General features: G+C 34.6%; 1 protein-coding gene and 2 non-coding genes across 6 annotated transcripts; all 3 read right to left on the bottom strand.

The window, feature by feature from the left end:
- Nucleotides 1-62: 62 nt before the first annotated feature.
- On the bottom strand, nt 63-135 carry trnav-cac (transfer RNA valine (anticodon CAC)). The gene has a single exon. It is a non-coding gene; the product is annotated as a tRNA-Val (tRNA).
- An 83-nt stretch (nt 136-218) lies between these two features.
- trnaa-agc (transfer RNA alanine (anticodon AGC)) lies at nt 219-291 on the bottom strand. Its single transcript has one exon. It is a non-coding gene; the product is annotated as a tRNA-Ala (tRNA).
- A 4,185-nt stretch (nt 292-4,476) lies between these two features.
- Nucleotides 4,477-16,508, bottom strand: LOC137490933 (uncharacterized). Of its 4 annotated transcripts, none has more exons than XM_073947765.1 (3): nt 16,362-16,508; nt 15,174-15,326; nt 4,477-7,141 (listed from the first exon to the last, which is right to left on the bottom strand). In XM_073947765.1, exons 2-3 carry the CDS (start codon nt 15,256-15,258, stop codon nt 6,093-6,095), a joined length of 1,134 nt encoding a protein of 377 aa, XP_073803866.1. In that variant the 5' UTR covers nt 15,259-15,326; nt 16,362-16,508; the 3' UTR covers nt 4,477-6,092. The 4 variants fall into 4 exon arrangements, with proteins under 4 accessions (XP_073803866.1, XP_073803865.1, XP_073803864.1 ...); XM_073947764.1 differs by having other exon boundaries at nt 15,174-15,323; XM_073947763.1 differs by lacking the exon at nt 16,362-16,508 and adding an exon at nt 15,902-15,955.
- Between the last annotated feature and the right edge of the window lie 1,342 nt (nt 16,509-17,850).

Here is a 17,850-nt window from a genome sequence, read left to right as displayed (position 1 = left end):
TTTCAGTGAACGTCAGTACTCAACAGAAGCCTGATATGACAATTGTCATAAAAGCCTGAGGTTGTTTACGCCCAGTTTAGAACTGGGAACCTTTCGCGTGTGAGGCGAACGTGATAACCACTACACTACGGAAACCTTCAGGCAAATCAAGCAGATAACTATTTTTGATTGGGTGCCTGTTGACGATCATTGCTGGCAGATGCACAAAACAAGAGCACTGTTTCTGCTCGGTTTCGAACCAATGACCCTTCGCATGCTAGGCAAACATGATGACCACTACACTACAGAAACCCCACAGGCGCCCTCACCAGCGAAGTTAGGCCTGCAGGGATAAAACAAGGTGTACGCGTTTGTCAATCAAGCGGACAAAGCCAACTCAGTGTGACAAGCTCCCTGCAGGTATTAGGGCCAATTTACAATCCGGGCCCGACACAGCTGTACAGGTCCTTGATCACATGTTTTTGGATTTGTCAGGGAAACCAGAGCACCCAGAGGAAACCCACACGAACATGGGGAGAACATGCAAACTCCACACAGAAACACCAACTGACCCAGCTTAGGCTCGAACTAGTGACCTTCTTGCTGTGAGGCGAAAATGCTACCCACTGCACCACCATGCAGCCACCATATACATTTTTTTCTAAAATGTATATATATATATTTTAAGTCTCAGCTCTGCAATTTAACTATTTTTGTGGCAAATATTTTTTCATTATCTTTCAAACAGTAGGCTGAAAAAAAACTAATTTTAGAATAACAATGTGGTGGCGCTGAGGGTGGAACGTTCGCCTCACAGTGAGAAAGTCGTTGGCTTGAGCCTCAGCTAGGTCAGGTGGCATTTCTGTGTGGAGTTTGCATGTTCTCCCTGTGTTTGTGTGGGTGTCCTCTGGGTGCTCTAGTTTCCTCCACAAATCCAAAGACATGTGGTACAGGTAAATTGAGTAGGCTCAAATATATATATATGTGTGTGTTTGGATGTTTCCCAGTGATGCATTGCAGCTGGAAGGGCATCTGTTGTGTAAAACATGGATGGTGCTGGATAAGCTCTTGGGTTATTCCATTGTAGCAACTCCAGACTAATAAAGGGACTAAGCTGAAAAGAAAATTAATGAATTTAATCGGAATTTAAAGGTTTTTGCATTTGATTTCAATATTTTTTTTTTTTTGTCATTATAGGCTAAGCTTATTGTGCTGTAGGTTTTTGCTTCTACATTTTACCAACAGTAAACCGGAGCATTATTGAACAAAGAAACATACAAAAGAACCCTTCCTTTTCATTGATACAACCTTTATGCAAAAATCTCCAAAAATGAGGTCTCTACACTTTTGAGCGAACTCTGTTCATTTTCCTGGTGTGAAGCTGATTCTGTTAAATTGCTCCCTGTTCGCAAAGTACAGCTCTGCAATTGCAGCGAGCTGGGCCACTGCATTTTGAGAGACACCTTTTCTCTGGAACGCTCTGGTCATGGTTGCTCCACGTCTTGTCAGCTTCAAAAGCCTTTTGTAGCATGTATGACATCACAAACATTATTAGCTAAAAAAAACTATTTAAAACAATTAATACCTTTATGACCAAATAATTACAATGCAACCACCTATCGTAAGCCTAATGAGCACATAAAATTATATAAATAAGTATCAAATGCACATTTGTTTGTGTGTGTGTGAGTGAAAGACAGCATGTAGTAGTGTGTGTAAGAGAGAGAGCCAGTACATGTTTATGAGAAAGCATGTAGAAGTGTGTGTGTGTGTGTGTGTGTGTGAGAGGGAGGGCTTATCTTTGTGAGTGAGAGCATGTACATGTGTCTGTGAGATGTCGATGTGTTTGTGTTGGCAACATTGTATCATTTACAGTCATGCTAAAAAAGTATTTCTGAATTGAATTGAGATAGAATGTAGGTGTGTGTGAGAGAGAGAGCATGTACAAGAGTGAGTGTGTTAGTGAGAGTGTGTACAAGTGTGTGTGTGTGTGTGTGTGAGTGAGACTAATTAGTTAGTGTTGTGCTGAAATTTGATATGTCCTGAAAACTTGTCAGGCCAAACAGTTATTTAGTTTTTGGTTTTATTTATTTAATAAATGTATATGGTATTTAAGCAAAGTTTTAGGGGAACTGGATATAATTATAAAGAATAATATTTTGTACATAATATAATCATTTTTATTTTTAAATTAATTTTATTTTAAATAATAATAGGCCTACACACACACACACACACACACACACACACACACACACACACACACAGTCTAAAAATTGAATATTAAGCATGTAATATACACCCAGTCTAAAGCATGAAGTTTCCAGAAGCACTCAAACTGCTCAAGGCTGAGCTAATGCTGAGGTTTCATCTTTGGATGGAGACTCAATAATATCCATCTGCACAGTGTGACGTCACATTCGACTGGCGCGTGTGTGTGTGTGTGTGTGTGGCTTTTTTCTGTGTTAGTGGGTGAGGCCGCAGGTTTCAAATCTCCCAGGTTTGCGCACACAACTACTTGTGTTTCGTAGATACAACATCACAAAACACCTAATGACCCGTTATCAAGACGACTCATTTGAAGAACTATGAGTCGACTCTTTTATAGATGAATCAACAGTTTTAAACAGTGTACACTTACAGATTTAAGCCTTAGCTGGATATTTCACTTCACTTAGAGCTGTGTTACACACTACATGGAAGGGCATTTTCAAAAACCCATAATATGGGCTTTTTAACAAAATAAATACACTATTTAAATAAAATAGAAATCAACAAGTAAAATAGAAGAAACTGTAGAACTATTATGGTTATAAACTATATAAATACACACACATGTAAGGGTCCTTCTATTAGTCCCATGATGGAACTAACAGCATGGGTGAAGGCTAAATGCGTGTAAACCTTTTAGCACATGTGAAAAGAAATATTTTTGTTCGTTAAAATTTATTTTAATTTGTTTTTAGCTCTGAATTTTAATCTGACTCCAATTTATAATAATTTTAGATTTAGATTCATCTAATTCAAGCTGATTACCTTATAGGTTGTGATTAGGTCTAATTTAGATTGATTACCCTTATAAATCCTTATATTCAATTAATGTTTCATCGTTTACTCAAAGTCGCTTAGAGTCAGTATGGCTGGGCAGTTTCATCTGCAAACGGACACATCTTCTCCAGTTCCGATTCTTAGCAGATATGCTAATTTCCTTTAAGTAACAATAGGCCGCCCCATGCTTGCACATACTTAAAGAAAGTTTGATTTAGCCCCTAGATTATATCATCAGTGATTGTCAGAAATCAACAGGTCTCCAATGCTGTGCCCATGCTCCATCCATTGTGCCTAAATAGATGACTAATCCTGGTTGTAGGCTGCGGAAACATCAGCCTAAACAATCTACTACATTTAAATGATTTCAGGAGATATTAGAGTTAAACAAGAATTTTACATTTATTTGTCAGGAAAAGATTTTCCATTGCAGTTCACATAATTAAACAAAATAAGCCAATCAAGATTGTACAACATCAATTACTCAAATATACATTGAAGAGTTAAAGAGGAATACCTGAACATGTAGAAATACATTGCAGCATATAAGTCCTGATGCAGAGCTCAAAGACTCACAACCTGCAATGGGGTATCCTGTCTACAGGATCCCACGGACACTTCTGCACCCTTTGCCTAAATACTCAAATCATCATAAATTCAAGACAATAAAAGCTTCACCAAGACTCTTGCCTGGTCATGAGTTGATGCGAAGACCATTTTGCCTGGAGTGGAGCATCTGGCAAAGATCTTTTCAAAGTCAAAACCCAAATTAACTGATATAAAGGAGATTGTAAAATATTACAGTGAAATTAAGACCACTTTACCAATCACACAGAGACATTTAAAATCACACCAAGCATGAATATAAAGCCACAAGATACACCATATTAAAACTTAAAGATTCGGTGTGAAATGTGAGTGAGCTGCTCTGGTGGAGAAGGTAAAGTCCAGGGCAAAGAAGGGGGCTCAGGATGCATGATCGAGACAACCTGAACAACTGGTTTTCTAGCTGATCTTCTTCTCAAATTAGAAAGTTTATTGTTTTAGTGACTGACCATTCTCACGGTCTTGTCTCGTGTGGAGTTCCGTAACAGTTTGCAGATTTTAATATTATGGAGAGATATAGCCATCCTTACATTATTATGTGCATATCTGATCTTAAACTGTAGTTTCACTGTACACTGCAACGAGAACCTCAGTCAATAATATTTATGTAAAACTGAATTTTTGTTGCATCATATGATGATATTTTAAACTTTTTATAAAATCATCAAACAATGTGTACCTAAAAAGCATTTTCTAACAAATAAAAAAGTTCTGTCCTATTGTCACTAAGTTATTGTTACTTTTTTTCTACTGGATATGTGGTTTATATCTAGTATATATATATATATATATATATATATATATATATATATATATATATATATATATATATATATATATTGATTTGTCTATTTGCTGGCTTGCTATCAGAAAACAAACACTAAGCTAGGTTATAAATTAATAAATTCTACAATTACAAGTGATTTGTAATTTGTTCATTTATACCCCCTTTTTTGTTTAATAAAGTTTTTCTATGCAGACTTTATATATTGGTCTAATATTTGTATAAAGTTTGCATTTGCATTTACTCATTTAGCATCTTTTATCCTGCGACCAACAACTAATGACACAAGAAGAAACAGACTCAGCCTATTAAAGGTTCAGAGCTTGTGTTATTAAATGCTAACAAACCTTAAGCCAAGTCCAACAAGTAAAGCCACACAGTATTGTTTTAAAGCTTATTTAATTTTATTTTATTTTTTTAAAAATGCACTGTTGTATTCTCAAGTCAAGTTGTTAAGCTCATTATGCTCTGTGGCTTTTGTTTTTTATTTATAATATCTTTCACTTAAATTGCTGTTTTATAAAAACATCTACTGGGAAGAGTTGTCACATTTGATATAAAGCTTTAATGGCACAAACGTGTTATTTAATTTAAAGCTTACTTGTTTTTATTTATTAAAAAGCCTAGCTTGATGTGCACTATTTTGTTTTTCTTTTGCTTATTTTATTGTTGTGATTTATAAAGTAATCTGATTTGTTATAAAAGCTTTTCTGGTAAAATAATAATAATAAAACAATAAACAACACATAAACAGTGTTTAAGTGTCTAATGCTGGCAGCATCATGTTACAAAACTATTCACAAAGATTATTTGATTTATTAAATAACTCATCTCTTATGCTTTCTTTCATGTTATGTGACAAAATGAATGAATGACTCGGATTAACTAAAAGATTCATTAATTCGCTCATGTGCACGATGTGTAGTGCGAGACAAGATTAGTTCATTTTTCGAGTCCTCTATCGAGTCGTTCGTTCACCACATGAAAGACTACAGCCTAACATATGCATTTATATGCCAATCATATGCATTTAGAGCCAGAAAAAGAATTGATCTGTTCACCTCTCGAGTCCTCGGGTTTGAGTCATTCGTTCATCACCGGCCAATCATATGCGTTTAGAGCCAAAAAAAAAAAAAGAATTGATTTATTCAACTCTCGAGTCCTCTGGTTTGAGTTATTCTGTCACATGATGAACGAACGACTCAAGAACCAGAAGACTCGAAAGGTAAAATAATTATCATGGCTCCTATTGGCTCAGACTGTTTACATTGGTTAAGATTATATGTGACTGTCATTGTAACGTGAACGCACCACTGACATTTGAAGACATGAAGAGGTGAGCTGAGCAAACAGACAACAATACCTATAGACAAAAGAGCAGGTAAACATTGAATTATTATTTTCTTCTTCTTATAATCTATTTATGACTTATTTGTTGTGTGATGAACCTTCTGGGCTAGTTGTAGATGTGTTTTTGAAGCAGTTCGTAACATTTTAATAATATTTTGGCAAATTGAACCAAATGAACAAAATGACTTGAGAAAAGATTTGTTCATCTCGATGAACGAGACTCAAAGATCCGAGTCAGAAAAATGATCCGAACTTCCCATCACTATTGAGTATGCGAAATTCTGTTGTACGCCACTGCCAAAAGGGGTGGGATTAAACAAGATGATTAGACAAAATGATTAAATGGTTTCTCTTCAGTGTGGCTCATGATGTGTTGATTAAGGTGTGATGATTGGCTGAAACTCTTCCCACGCTGAGTGCATGTGAATGATTTCTCTCCAGTGTGTATCCTCATGTGTCGATTAAGGTTTGAAGAAAAGTTAAAACACTTCCCACACTGACTGCATGTGAATGGTTTCTCTCCAGTGTGGATTCTCATGTGTTTATAAAGGTCTGATGAGCGGCTAAAACTTTTTCCACATTGAGTGCATTTGAATGGTTTATTTCTAGTGTGGATTATCATGTGTTGATTAAGGTGTGATAAGCAGTTAAAACTCTTCCCACACTGGTTGCATGTGAATGGTTTCTCTCCAGTGTGGATCCTCATGTGTTGATGAAAGTTTGATGAAATGTTAAAACTCTTCCCACACTGAGTGCATGTGAATGGTTTCTCTCCAGTGTGGATCCTCATGTGTCGATGAAGGTTTGATGAAAAGTTAAAACTCTTCCCACACTGGTTGCATGTGAATGGTTTCTCTCCAGTGTGGATTTTCATGTGTTTATAAAGGTTTGATGAGCAGTTAAAACTCTTCTCACACTGGTTGCATGTGAATGGTTTCTCTCCAGTGTGGATCCTCATATGTTGATGAAGGTCTGATGAGCGGTTAAAACTTTTCCCACATTGAGTGCATTTGAATGGTTTCTTTCTAGTGTGAATCATCATGTGTTGATTAAGGTGTGATAAGGCGTTGAAACTCTTCCCACACTGAGGGCATGTGAATGGTTTCTCTCCAGTGTGGATTCTCATGTGTAGATTAAGATTTGATGATTGGTTGAAACTCTTCCCACACTGAGTGCATGTGAATGGTTTCTCTCCAGTGTGGATCCTCATGTGAATCTTAAGATTGCCTTTTCTTTCAAAACTCTTTCCACACTGAGTGCAGGTGAAACTATTCTTGTCTCTCCTTTTCAAAATATCATCAGTCTGTAAATGAGTTTTTTCCTCAATGTTGACATGATGTTCCTCTTTACTGTCCTCATTCTCTTCAATTAGGTCTGGAAAAAAAAAACACTAGTTGTTATCAAGTCTTAAAAACTCTCATGAAAAGTGAAAAGACACTGGAAACATTGTCTACACACACTGTAATTTTGATGCACATTAAGTGTAAAATAAATCAGATCATATTGTGTTTGGTCCATTAACGTGTACACATTTAATCAGATTCAGTTCAATTAATCTTCATTTATCTACTGCTTTTACAATGTAAATTGTTTCAAAGCCGCTTAACATAGAAGTTATAGTTTATGGATATGCACAAACTCTGCTGACATGGTTCCGGTAGAATATCAGTCAGGTTCTTTACGTACGCATTGCGCGTTCTACAGCAAAATTTAATTTTGCGGCAAAACCTAAACACATCAGAGGATGGCAAAGAAGGGAGATTTACTCTTAAATTGATGAGGATCTAGTGCCAGTGGATGTCCAGCATCAGGAACACCATTATTGTTCAGTTCTAGAACCCAAAATAGTTTTTTAATACACCAGATTAGTCTGACAATCTCCGTGAAGAGGTGGAATGACTATAAGGAGACTGTTTTGATGCTGCTTTTAGTGCTGTTATAAGGTTCTAAAGGTACAGTTAAAAAAACGATGTACTAGAATTTACATCATTTAGAATGTAATAGTCAAATAACAGTCTGAAACAAATGTGTCAAGCGCAAGTATTTATATGCAAAACCTAATCAGAGTACAATTAAAAGCATTGAAAAAGTCTTAAATTTGATAATCTTAAATTAAGGCTTTAATAGCCTTGAATTATTATACAAAGTCTTGGATTTCATTACAGAGGTCCTAATTTATTTATTTATTTTACCTTTTTAAGATTAAGTTCATACATTAATTGTTTTAAAACATCTACTTTAATACTTTAATACTTTAATATGAGGAATAAAACACTACTTATTGTCAAAACTCATTCTTAGGAACTTTACCTTTTTCACAACTTGTATAGTTTCTCTATCTAAAAAAGCTCCTGATCTAAATGCATAGATCTTAAAAAACAAAAATGCATGCATACAGTTATTTTATTTAGAAAAATTAAAACCATTTAAAACTGACCAGTCATATATTTTATTTATACATATTTAAATTTGTCTCTTGATTGTACACATATTTTTCCCTTTATAACAAATACATAAATCATCTACATATAAACTACAAAATATATTATTCCCATTAACATTTACAATATTGTTAATTTTAATACTAAATAGTGTTACTGATAGTATACTTTCTTGGGGCACTCCTGATTCTCATATATGCTATATATGCTCATATATTCAGATAATATAGTTTTCATACGCACACGAAAAACTCTCTTGAATAAAATAAATTTGCAATAAAATTAGGCAAATTTCCTCAAACACCCATCTCGTGTAAATCTTTTAAAATACCATACCTCCTGGTAGTGTCAAAGGCCTTTTCCGGATTTAAAAAAAAAAAAACTGCTTGCATGTGTTCTTTTTTTTAATAAAACCATCTCGTACAAAAGATTCTAATCGTATAAGATGGCAAAGAGTACTTTTCCCTCTTCTAAACCCACACTGATATTTATTAATCTTCTGGGTTTTTTTTAAATCCACACCAATCGATCATTAATCATTCATTCCATTGTTTTGCAAAGGCAACTGGTAAGTGCTATTGGACGATAAATAGTTTAATGATCTTTTCCTGGTTTAGGTATTGGTATATTAATAGCTTCTTTCTAAAAGGCTAGTATTTCTCCTAATTTGCAGATATTGTTAACCCGACAAGAAATGCCATCTAAAAAGGTGACCTGCTGTTTGTCTAGTCATGGACATTGACAACATAAATATACAAATTACAATGTTAACCTGGGGCTTGTGATTGTGAAACGTCTGTTAATGAACATCAGGTATAGCATGAACAGTGTGAAAGGAGATTACAGATAACACAGGATTCTGTTTATCCAGTGTTAGAATGACGCGGAGTTAATAATTTCAAGAGTTAAAAGCTCTCGAATACTCAGCCTCAGCTCTCAGAATAAACAGAGCACAATGACAAACAGTGACATACATAAATTGTAAATCATATCATAGCAGTGACCTGGGGCCTCATGTATCAACGCTGCGTACGCACAAAAACTTTGCGTACGCCAGGTTTCACGCTCAGAATCGCTCACGTTTGGATTTACTAACAATGAACTGAACGTGGGAATTTGCGCAGGTTCACGGCAGCTTTCTGGCAGGCGTACGCACATTTTTTGTGCGTGTCTGTTTCATTTCCATTGGCGACTCCTAGAGGCAGTTGTGTTAAATTATTCTCTACAAAGTGTCTGATCCTTGCAATGGCAGCTGTATGAGACGGGTTCATATAGTAGGTATGTAAGATTTCCAAACCATACAGTTGACCAGCTAAACATTAAAGCACAATTTGCAGCGGTCGCCTGTTTTCCCAATGTAATCTGAGCTATCTACTGCACGCACATTGCTATAAAGACACTATGTGAAGATAAATTTGCATGCGTGAATCAGAAACATTTCCATTCAATAAATGTGCAAATAAAATATGATGCACAAACTTATTGATGATTCCTACTTGTCTTTCTCGTGATAAATAGTGGGCAAAATCTGATATGTAGCGGGGAAAAAAAAGAAGAATGAATTCATCAGACGCTGGATTCGAGCCGAGTTTATGCTCGAACGTGTCAGTACATGATCATATGCTTCTTATGAGGTGCGCCACTGAGACTGCGAAGGGTACTGCAACATTTTACAGATATAAACCACACTATTTCTTTTTTAAATGCACTCAGTGCAATGTTCAGACCCAACTGTGTTAACCGTATCAGCTAAACTCTCCCACTCTATTTTTTTTCTTTTGTTGTTAATTCCGGAGAACAAACTTGCAAATAACACCGCTTTTCTCCGGTCTACCTCCGAAAGCAGCACCTCCATTTCACATTCTGTTCAAAGTTTCTCTTTTTGCTTGCTTTTGCCATTGCTTTTTCGTTGGGTTTTGACATTAGCATAGTCATTAGCATATTCATACGGGGGAGGAGGCAGGGAGGGGTTTTGTGCTCGTGCATGTTGCGCTCAGTTTCACGTTCATTCAGATGTACAAAAGAATATGCGTGAGATTCGGCGTACCCAGTGTTTCATACATCTGAATTTTTTTCTGCGTACGCACATTTACAGCTTTGTGCGTACGCAATGTTTTAGTAAGATTTCCACGCAAGTCTTCGTACATGAGGCCCCTGATCTTTTATGCTATTGTTTTAGAACTTACAATTATTGGAGAAATGACCAGGAATAATAAACAATAGAAAACAGTAAAACTCGAGGGCGAACTGGCCATAGGGAGACATAGGGACATTTCCCCTTGGCCTGACAGTCATCTGACCTGCTGCCACCGTGATTCTGGCCCCCTCCGCCCCCACTTATCATGAACATTGCACTTCAATCCCCATACTTAATTTAGTAATAGGAAATTAATCCTTAACAAAGTATGAAAGTATAATTATTAAGCAAATTATAAATGTCGTTGTAAGTCTGGAATACAGCATATGTAGCTGCAGTTAAAAACTGTTTAATAACACTTATTAATTTAGAGTTAATGCTAAACAGATAATGCTAAACAAATAATGAATTCAGTATTTGCTAATGCATAATAAATGGTTTATAGTGTGTAGTTATTATTGTAAAGTGTTACCAAATTATCTTTTGTCTTAGACCTTTAGACCTGTCTTACACTGTTAAAAATTGTCCCGTTAAAAAACAGTAAAATACTGGCAGCTGCAGTTGCCAGCAATGTACTGTTATTTTACAGTATGTTGATGTAAAAATACATGGACTACATTGATTTACACAATACTCAAGTGAACTCATTCTGCTCACTGAAAGCAACTGCCTCAAATTGGCCAACAGCTGAATGAGTCTATGAAGTAATGTGCTATATATGCTTAGAAGCATAATCATAATGATAACTTATTTTAGTTAATTAGATAAGTTCGTTTTAATTCTAATGTCTTATTTTTCACAACAGCACACATACATGTAAATCTGGAATCACCAGAGAGATTCTGACTGCATCAGCAACTAAACAGCCGCTGTCTATAAATAGAGAAACATGCAGAATAACATCAGCAGTTCATTGTTCATCTTTAACTCATACACTGGCTCTACTCTCCTCCACAACGGTGACACACAGAAGAAATTAGCTTCAGGTTTTACAGTAAAATACTGTTTTTTCCTTGTTTTAACGGTAATCTACTGGCAGCTGTGGTTGCCAGCAATCTACTGTTTTTTTACAGTCTACTTCCGTAGTTTAAATTGACAGTATATTACTGTTAAAATACATTTTACACTGTGTTTTTACCTCTCACAACTTTAACCCTTTAAACCCCAGAGCATATACTTCAGTTTTAATTGAAGTGTCCACACTACTGAGTGTTCAAGAAACATGGAGCAAAGCTGAAGTAAATTCATTAATTAACTGACTAATTAAATGATAATTGAGGATTAACAATGAATAAATGAAGAAATACTGAAGGAAAAAAACAAGAACAGAACATACAAAACTTTAGTCACAGCTTTATAATGAAATAACCTGAAGAACAACAAATGATTAAATAATTTAAATGATCAGCGGATGATTAAACAACTCTACAAACATCATCACCAGCTACACTTATTACTTAATACATGTATTTTTGTATAACATCTACTAAAGTTCTTCTTGAGAAAAAAAAGTGAAAGTTTTACGTCACCATCATGGAGAACAGAGTTTGCTTTAGTTGGGCTCTTAGCCCTGTCATTTTTAACATTTATATATATTTGCTGCTGCAATTGTTAAGAACTTTGTTTGAAAAGCTCCTTTGTTGTGGCAAGCCAGCCAAAAACCTAAATAAGATCTGGTGATGTTCATGTTGCTATTAAATGGCAGAGTCTGTTCTAATTCAGTATAATAAAATTTACTGCTGCTATTCAATGTTAAATCTTTTGTTTTACATTATATGTCTATAAATGGCAATGATTTCTGGAAGTTTTTAAGAATATCTTGGACAATAACACTGCTCTATGGTGTAAATTGCACTCAGAGAGGCATCAATAATCAGCATATGAACCTCAATAATGGTGACAACTAACAAAATTACCAGTTTAACTCACAAACAGGCAACTGAAAGTCTAAACATAAACAACAGCAGAATCAAAAACAAATAAAGAAAACTGTGAGACCATCATACAAAATTTATTTACACCGCAATGCATGCTGGGATATTTGTACCGTGCCACTCCCAGCATGCATTGCAGCATGAAACATTTGAATTGTTACCATTGTTGAGATACAAGGTCAGATTCATTAGGTCTGAGTGTGTATTTGGCATAGATGAACTGTTTTTGTATGTTATTTCTTAACTGTTAAGTATTTATGGAGGTATCTTTTCTGATTCCACTTCTCATTAATTAAATTAATACCTGCAATTAAGCATAAAATCTATTGCATGTGGCCCTTCTTCCAGATTTATACCAAAACATTTATCAGAACTAATTTCAGACAAATAGATTTCTCTATTTATTGACTTCCCAACTTTATTGCTATAGTACAAGCACTTTGTTAACTCTTTATTATAGTAATTGGAGAGTCTGATTTAATAAGTTTAAAGGTGAAGAGCCCAACTAAACCAGCCCCATTACGGTGACACAAAAAACACCTTAATTCCTGTTGGATCTCAATGAGAATAGTATGGAAGTCAAATCAGTCAGTAATAAGTGTGTCTGCTGTTGTTTGTAGAGTTGTTTAATGATCCTCTGCTGAGACTGAAGGTGTTTTATTTTATTTGATTTTATTTAATGTTGTAACTCAAGTCACTGTTTGTGTTTCTTTTCTTCAGTAATTGTAATTATTAACAGCAGGTGTTCATCAGTGTCTGAATTCACTCATTAGTGTTCATTAAAACTGTCAGGTGAACCATATTAGTTAACTAGTGTATGGAATAGTGAACAAGGACACAAAGCGTGATTTCAAACACAGACTTCAAAACATCGAATCTGAACTCTGTTAGCTCACAGTTTTCTGCAGTTGGTTACTTTCTCGAAAACAAAAATGTTACCCAGAAAGCACTGTTTTTAACAGAATATTACTGTTTTAGTGAAAAAACATTATTTTACCGTAGAATCTGACCGTTTTTTAACAGCAATTTTTTACAGTGTACCTCCCTGACTCTTTATCCCTCCTTTCTGCTTTATAGCCATGCTTAGTGAAAGTAACACCATCGTTAAATTACATACACTTTACATAAACTATGCAAAACTCGCTGTGTGCTGACACTTCTGCACAAAAGGCTGTTAATTCAGTTTCATGGCGCATGAGCGACGCTTATTTTTTCGGCGTGCATGCAAACAACCGGGATTCACACAGGAGCATGTGTGAGTTGCTGGTTTTCTGTACACATGCATCAGTTTGCTTTCACAAGCGATGTTTCAGTTGCACATTGAGAATAACAAACTCGCACGTGCAAAAAATGCCAAATGTAAATGGCCCCTAATGTCTTTATTTTGAGATTGCCACTCTTAATGAATACATTTGCATAAAGTAATTGTATCTAAATGCTTTCACTAGGGGACATTTTTTTTTGCCGCCCCCAGGAAAATCCCACCCTGAGCGATCGCCCACATTGCCCATGCCTAAATCCACCACTGGTATTGCTAAACATTATTGTTCCACTATTATTTGTTTGTTTTGTCTCACGTCGTCCCATCACATCATATAGTTCAGAATACTGTACAATGTTTTATAATGATTAATTATTTTAGTGTCAATTTCATTCAGCATGTTTAAAATTGGGGCATCCATGTTTTCTGACATACCTTAAACCAGGGTCTCTGCAGGTTTCACCAAGTTAAATTTAAGACTTTTATGACCATTATGAATGAAATTTTAGACTCATAAAAGACTAAAGAATTTTTCAAATGGCCCAGATTTTGTATTTGTCCTATCAAAAAAATATTATAATAAAAAAAATATTATATTATTATTTTGAATATTTCTTAGTAAAAGATTTTAAATGTGTAAAAAAGCAAGCTCTACTTGTATCCACACACATTTTTCCAAAATAAACTTTCTTTAAAATAAAATTTTTTTTACAAATGTTTTAAAAACTATAACAAATTAAATCTATGCACAACAATCTGTCCAGGTCGATGTCCTCAGCAGTAAATACATGGAGCACGTTTAAACAAATGATATTGTAAGGAAAATACTTAATCCATTATGAGAAATAGAGTTAAAATGATCTTTTTGAATAAAAAAGTTTAAAGTTTTATTGAGATGGATTGTTGGTGATTGTATAGGTTTTGGCCAGACTGGTTAACACAATATAAACAAAGGAAAATGAACACTTGTTTAAAAAAGATTAAAGACCTACAACACAATTTTAGTAAATTTAAGACTTTTAAGGCCTAAAATTTGATTTTGGAATTTAAGACATTTTAAGACTCCGTGGAAACCCTGTTTAAACACAATAGCGCTGGTAATTAGTTATTATGATAATGATGTAATTCTAATTCAGATACTATCTGTGAGAACTAGTAACAACTAGAAACAAGTTTAATCCCATGAAGTAAATTAAAAAAGGGGAATTGGGATCAATGGGACATATGCAAGTGGAAAGTACCAAGCTAACACTATCACTGCAACACTGTGAGAATACTGAAGGTCAAATATCGTCAGCTCAGTTAAACGTTTTTAATTTATGGTTTTTGTTTATTTTATATAGTGCCAGTGTTCAAGGAAGCTTTACAAACAGTAGTAGAACAAGAAAAAGCAATAACCTTAAGAAGGAAGAGAAAATGGGAGACTAATAATACTTGAAATAATGACAAAAGACACAAGAACAAGTGACGAAAGAAACTCATTCCTGTCTTTCAATGACTGCTTATGTGCATTTAGGAGAACTAGGCAGCACACTCAGGGCTGCAAGATGGATTTAATTTAGTATTATTATAATTAAAATATATCTGAATGAGGATCAAATGACTGAGTTGGTGTTTGAGAATGAAAACCAACCTGTTTGTTCCTGCAGATCTTCCTGTTTGACTGTGAATGTTTCTTCAATCTTCACATCTTCACTCTCCTCTTTAATAAACGCCATCTTTATAACAGTGTGGAGATCAGTCGCTTCAGCAGGAGTTTTTCTCTGCGTTTGGACACTTTATCCTGCTTAAAATTAACAAAACAATAAAAATGTCCTGTTTAAAATTAATAAAACAATGAACAAAAACAAGATAATTTCAACACTTGCTTCAACAGTTTCTTTATATGAGTCATTAACAAACAGAAATTATGTAAGTCTGAGCAAGCAACAAAAGCCACAAATCAGCCGATGTAAAGTAGAACTCCATTTTTCTAATTTTATTGATGTATACTTCGAATAGAATGACATTATGCTATTTAATAAATTAAACCTTCACTAAAACACTTATCACACACTTTACTGTTGCTTTATTCAATCTTTTTTTAGGTATGTTCTTAATTGTTTAGTTTGTTTGATTTATTTTATTGTCTGCTTACAGCAACGTTGTAGCACTTATTTGCACAAGACAAGAATTTCCTCTCGGGACAAATAAAGTTTATCCTATCTTATTCAAACAATAGACCTTACAGTGAGTAAAATAGTAGTTCTTTGTATAAAGGGTTAAAATAATATTGTCAACAGCAGGTACATCTAACATTAAATGAACACACTGAAATTTTAATCAGTTGGTTTACATCTGTGTACAAGCTTTAAAACAAACCTTTCTCCAGTTGAATCACAGTGTGGGAGCGGCGCAGCCTTATGACGTCACACCACCATGCCACAATAAAAGTCTTTTTTTGTTTAGCTTTTTCCCCCTACTCACTCTTATATGAGTCATGACTTATCGATACATTTCTCCCTCATTTTCCACTTTATAATTTATCTGCTTTTTGTTTTGTATTTGTAATGAATGGGGAAACATCAAATTTTTATATAAATTTATATACGTAATAGGTTGAAACTTATTTGGGCTACAGTCCATTTGTCAGGATAAAATCAATATTTATAACCAAACCAAAACAAACAAACACATAACTAAATAGTTGTAAAAAAGCTTTTAAAAATGACTGAAAAACTTAATACACTGTTGAACAATGCATGCACATGTTTAGATTTTACATTTTATAATGTCAGCATTCAGATATTATTTGAGTGTAAATTCAGAATGTGCAACTCACCTTTCCAGTCTTCAATGAAGAAGTGGGATGAGAAATGGCATCAGTCGGTTTTTCTTTGTATGTTGTTGTTGGTAATAATCTCAATGTAGGAACCAACAATCGTAGTTTGTCCTCCAAAGTTGTTCTCTTATAGCTAAATAAGCCAATGAAGTTTCTGTTAAGAACGCAGAATATAGATACAACCCTGCTGACCTACTTGATCTGGCATGTGATTGGTTAATACTCAATTGGCCCCCATTAATGCTGGTATAAAGATGCAATGAGCAGTGGGCAACAGTGAAGACTCAAAACACATTACTGCAGAGGATGGGAAGTTTAGCAGCTATACGAACCATAGCTTTAAAGAGAAATAAAGATGTATTGGGAAAATAAGTTGACTTTTGATGGAAGCTTTTTTATTTTGGCTGCTGCATTTTATAGTTAAATTGGTGATCCACTGCAATATCACATTTTAAACTTTAGTTGATGTGTAATTTAGCTGTGTGAAAATAAACAACATCTCTGAATGTAAAAAGTTCAAAGTTCAATGCAAAGGGAGACCTTAAACAGCCGAAATACAGAACTTGATTTTAACTTGCACTGGGAAAAAAATGTTTTAGAAAAAGCCACAATAAAAAAAGCAAACAGCAGTTTACACCGAGGGAAAAAAAGTTTTCATTATTAAAAATAAAATTATATTATAATGAATTGAAATCATATATTGTATGCATTTGGGTCAGTTTTAATGCATTAATGAAGGCTATTTAAAGCTGGACCGACCGACGCAATAAACATGTATGTCGCGTTTGTTTAATTTATTATGCACGCGAAAAAACTTATTCTAAACCAAATTTGTTGCCGGATTCTTTTTATGGGAACGAGAGATAAAGTGCTTATGAAGTGCTTTGTCGGCCTCTGGTGGTTAACTGATGCAGAGCCGACGTCTGGGTCTGGGAGACACATTACTGTGGAGGATGAGAGGTTCAGTTGCTTTACAAACCAGTTTTTACAGAGAAATAATGTTGTATTGGGAAAATAAGTTGACTTTAGCCATCTTCATTTGTTTTGTTGCTGTTGTTTTATAGGACTATTAATTGAAGCTTTTTTTTTTATTGTGGCTGCTGCATTTTGTAGTTAATGTTGATACAGGTATGTTGAGGTATTTTGATTTGAAACACATTTTATTTTTTTTTCCCAAGCCTGGTTAAAAGGTAATGCAAGAGTTATGTGTTGTTTTTGTAGAAGTTTCTCAGAGTCTCTTGGCTGAAGTCTTTGTGTAAAGATGCAAATGAGCATTGAAAACTCAATCCATACCGATGTCTCAATACACACAACTACATTCACTTATATAATAGTTATAGAAGATGTATACTATTATACTGTGATATATTATCATTCGTTGAAAGGAACAATTTATAAACTTCACATTGAGGTTTTATTTGTGTTAAGTTCAGTCAATATATTGACATGAGCTAACTATTAGCAGAGTTTTCGTCATTTATTTATTACT

The sequence above is a fragment of the Danio rerio genome, chromosome 4, assembly GCF_049306965.1.
Source record: "Danio rerio strain Tuebingen ecotype United States chromosome 4, GRCz12tu, whole genome shotgun sequence".
NCBI classification, from domain to species: domain Eukaryota; kingdom Metazoa; phylum Chordata; class Actinopteri; order Cypriniformes; family Danionidae; genus Danio; species Danio rerio.
The sequence above is the reverse complement of the archived record's forward strand: the minus strand, read 5'-3'. Positions and strand labels throughout refer to the sequence as shown.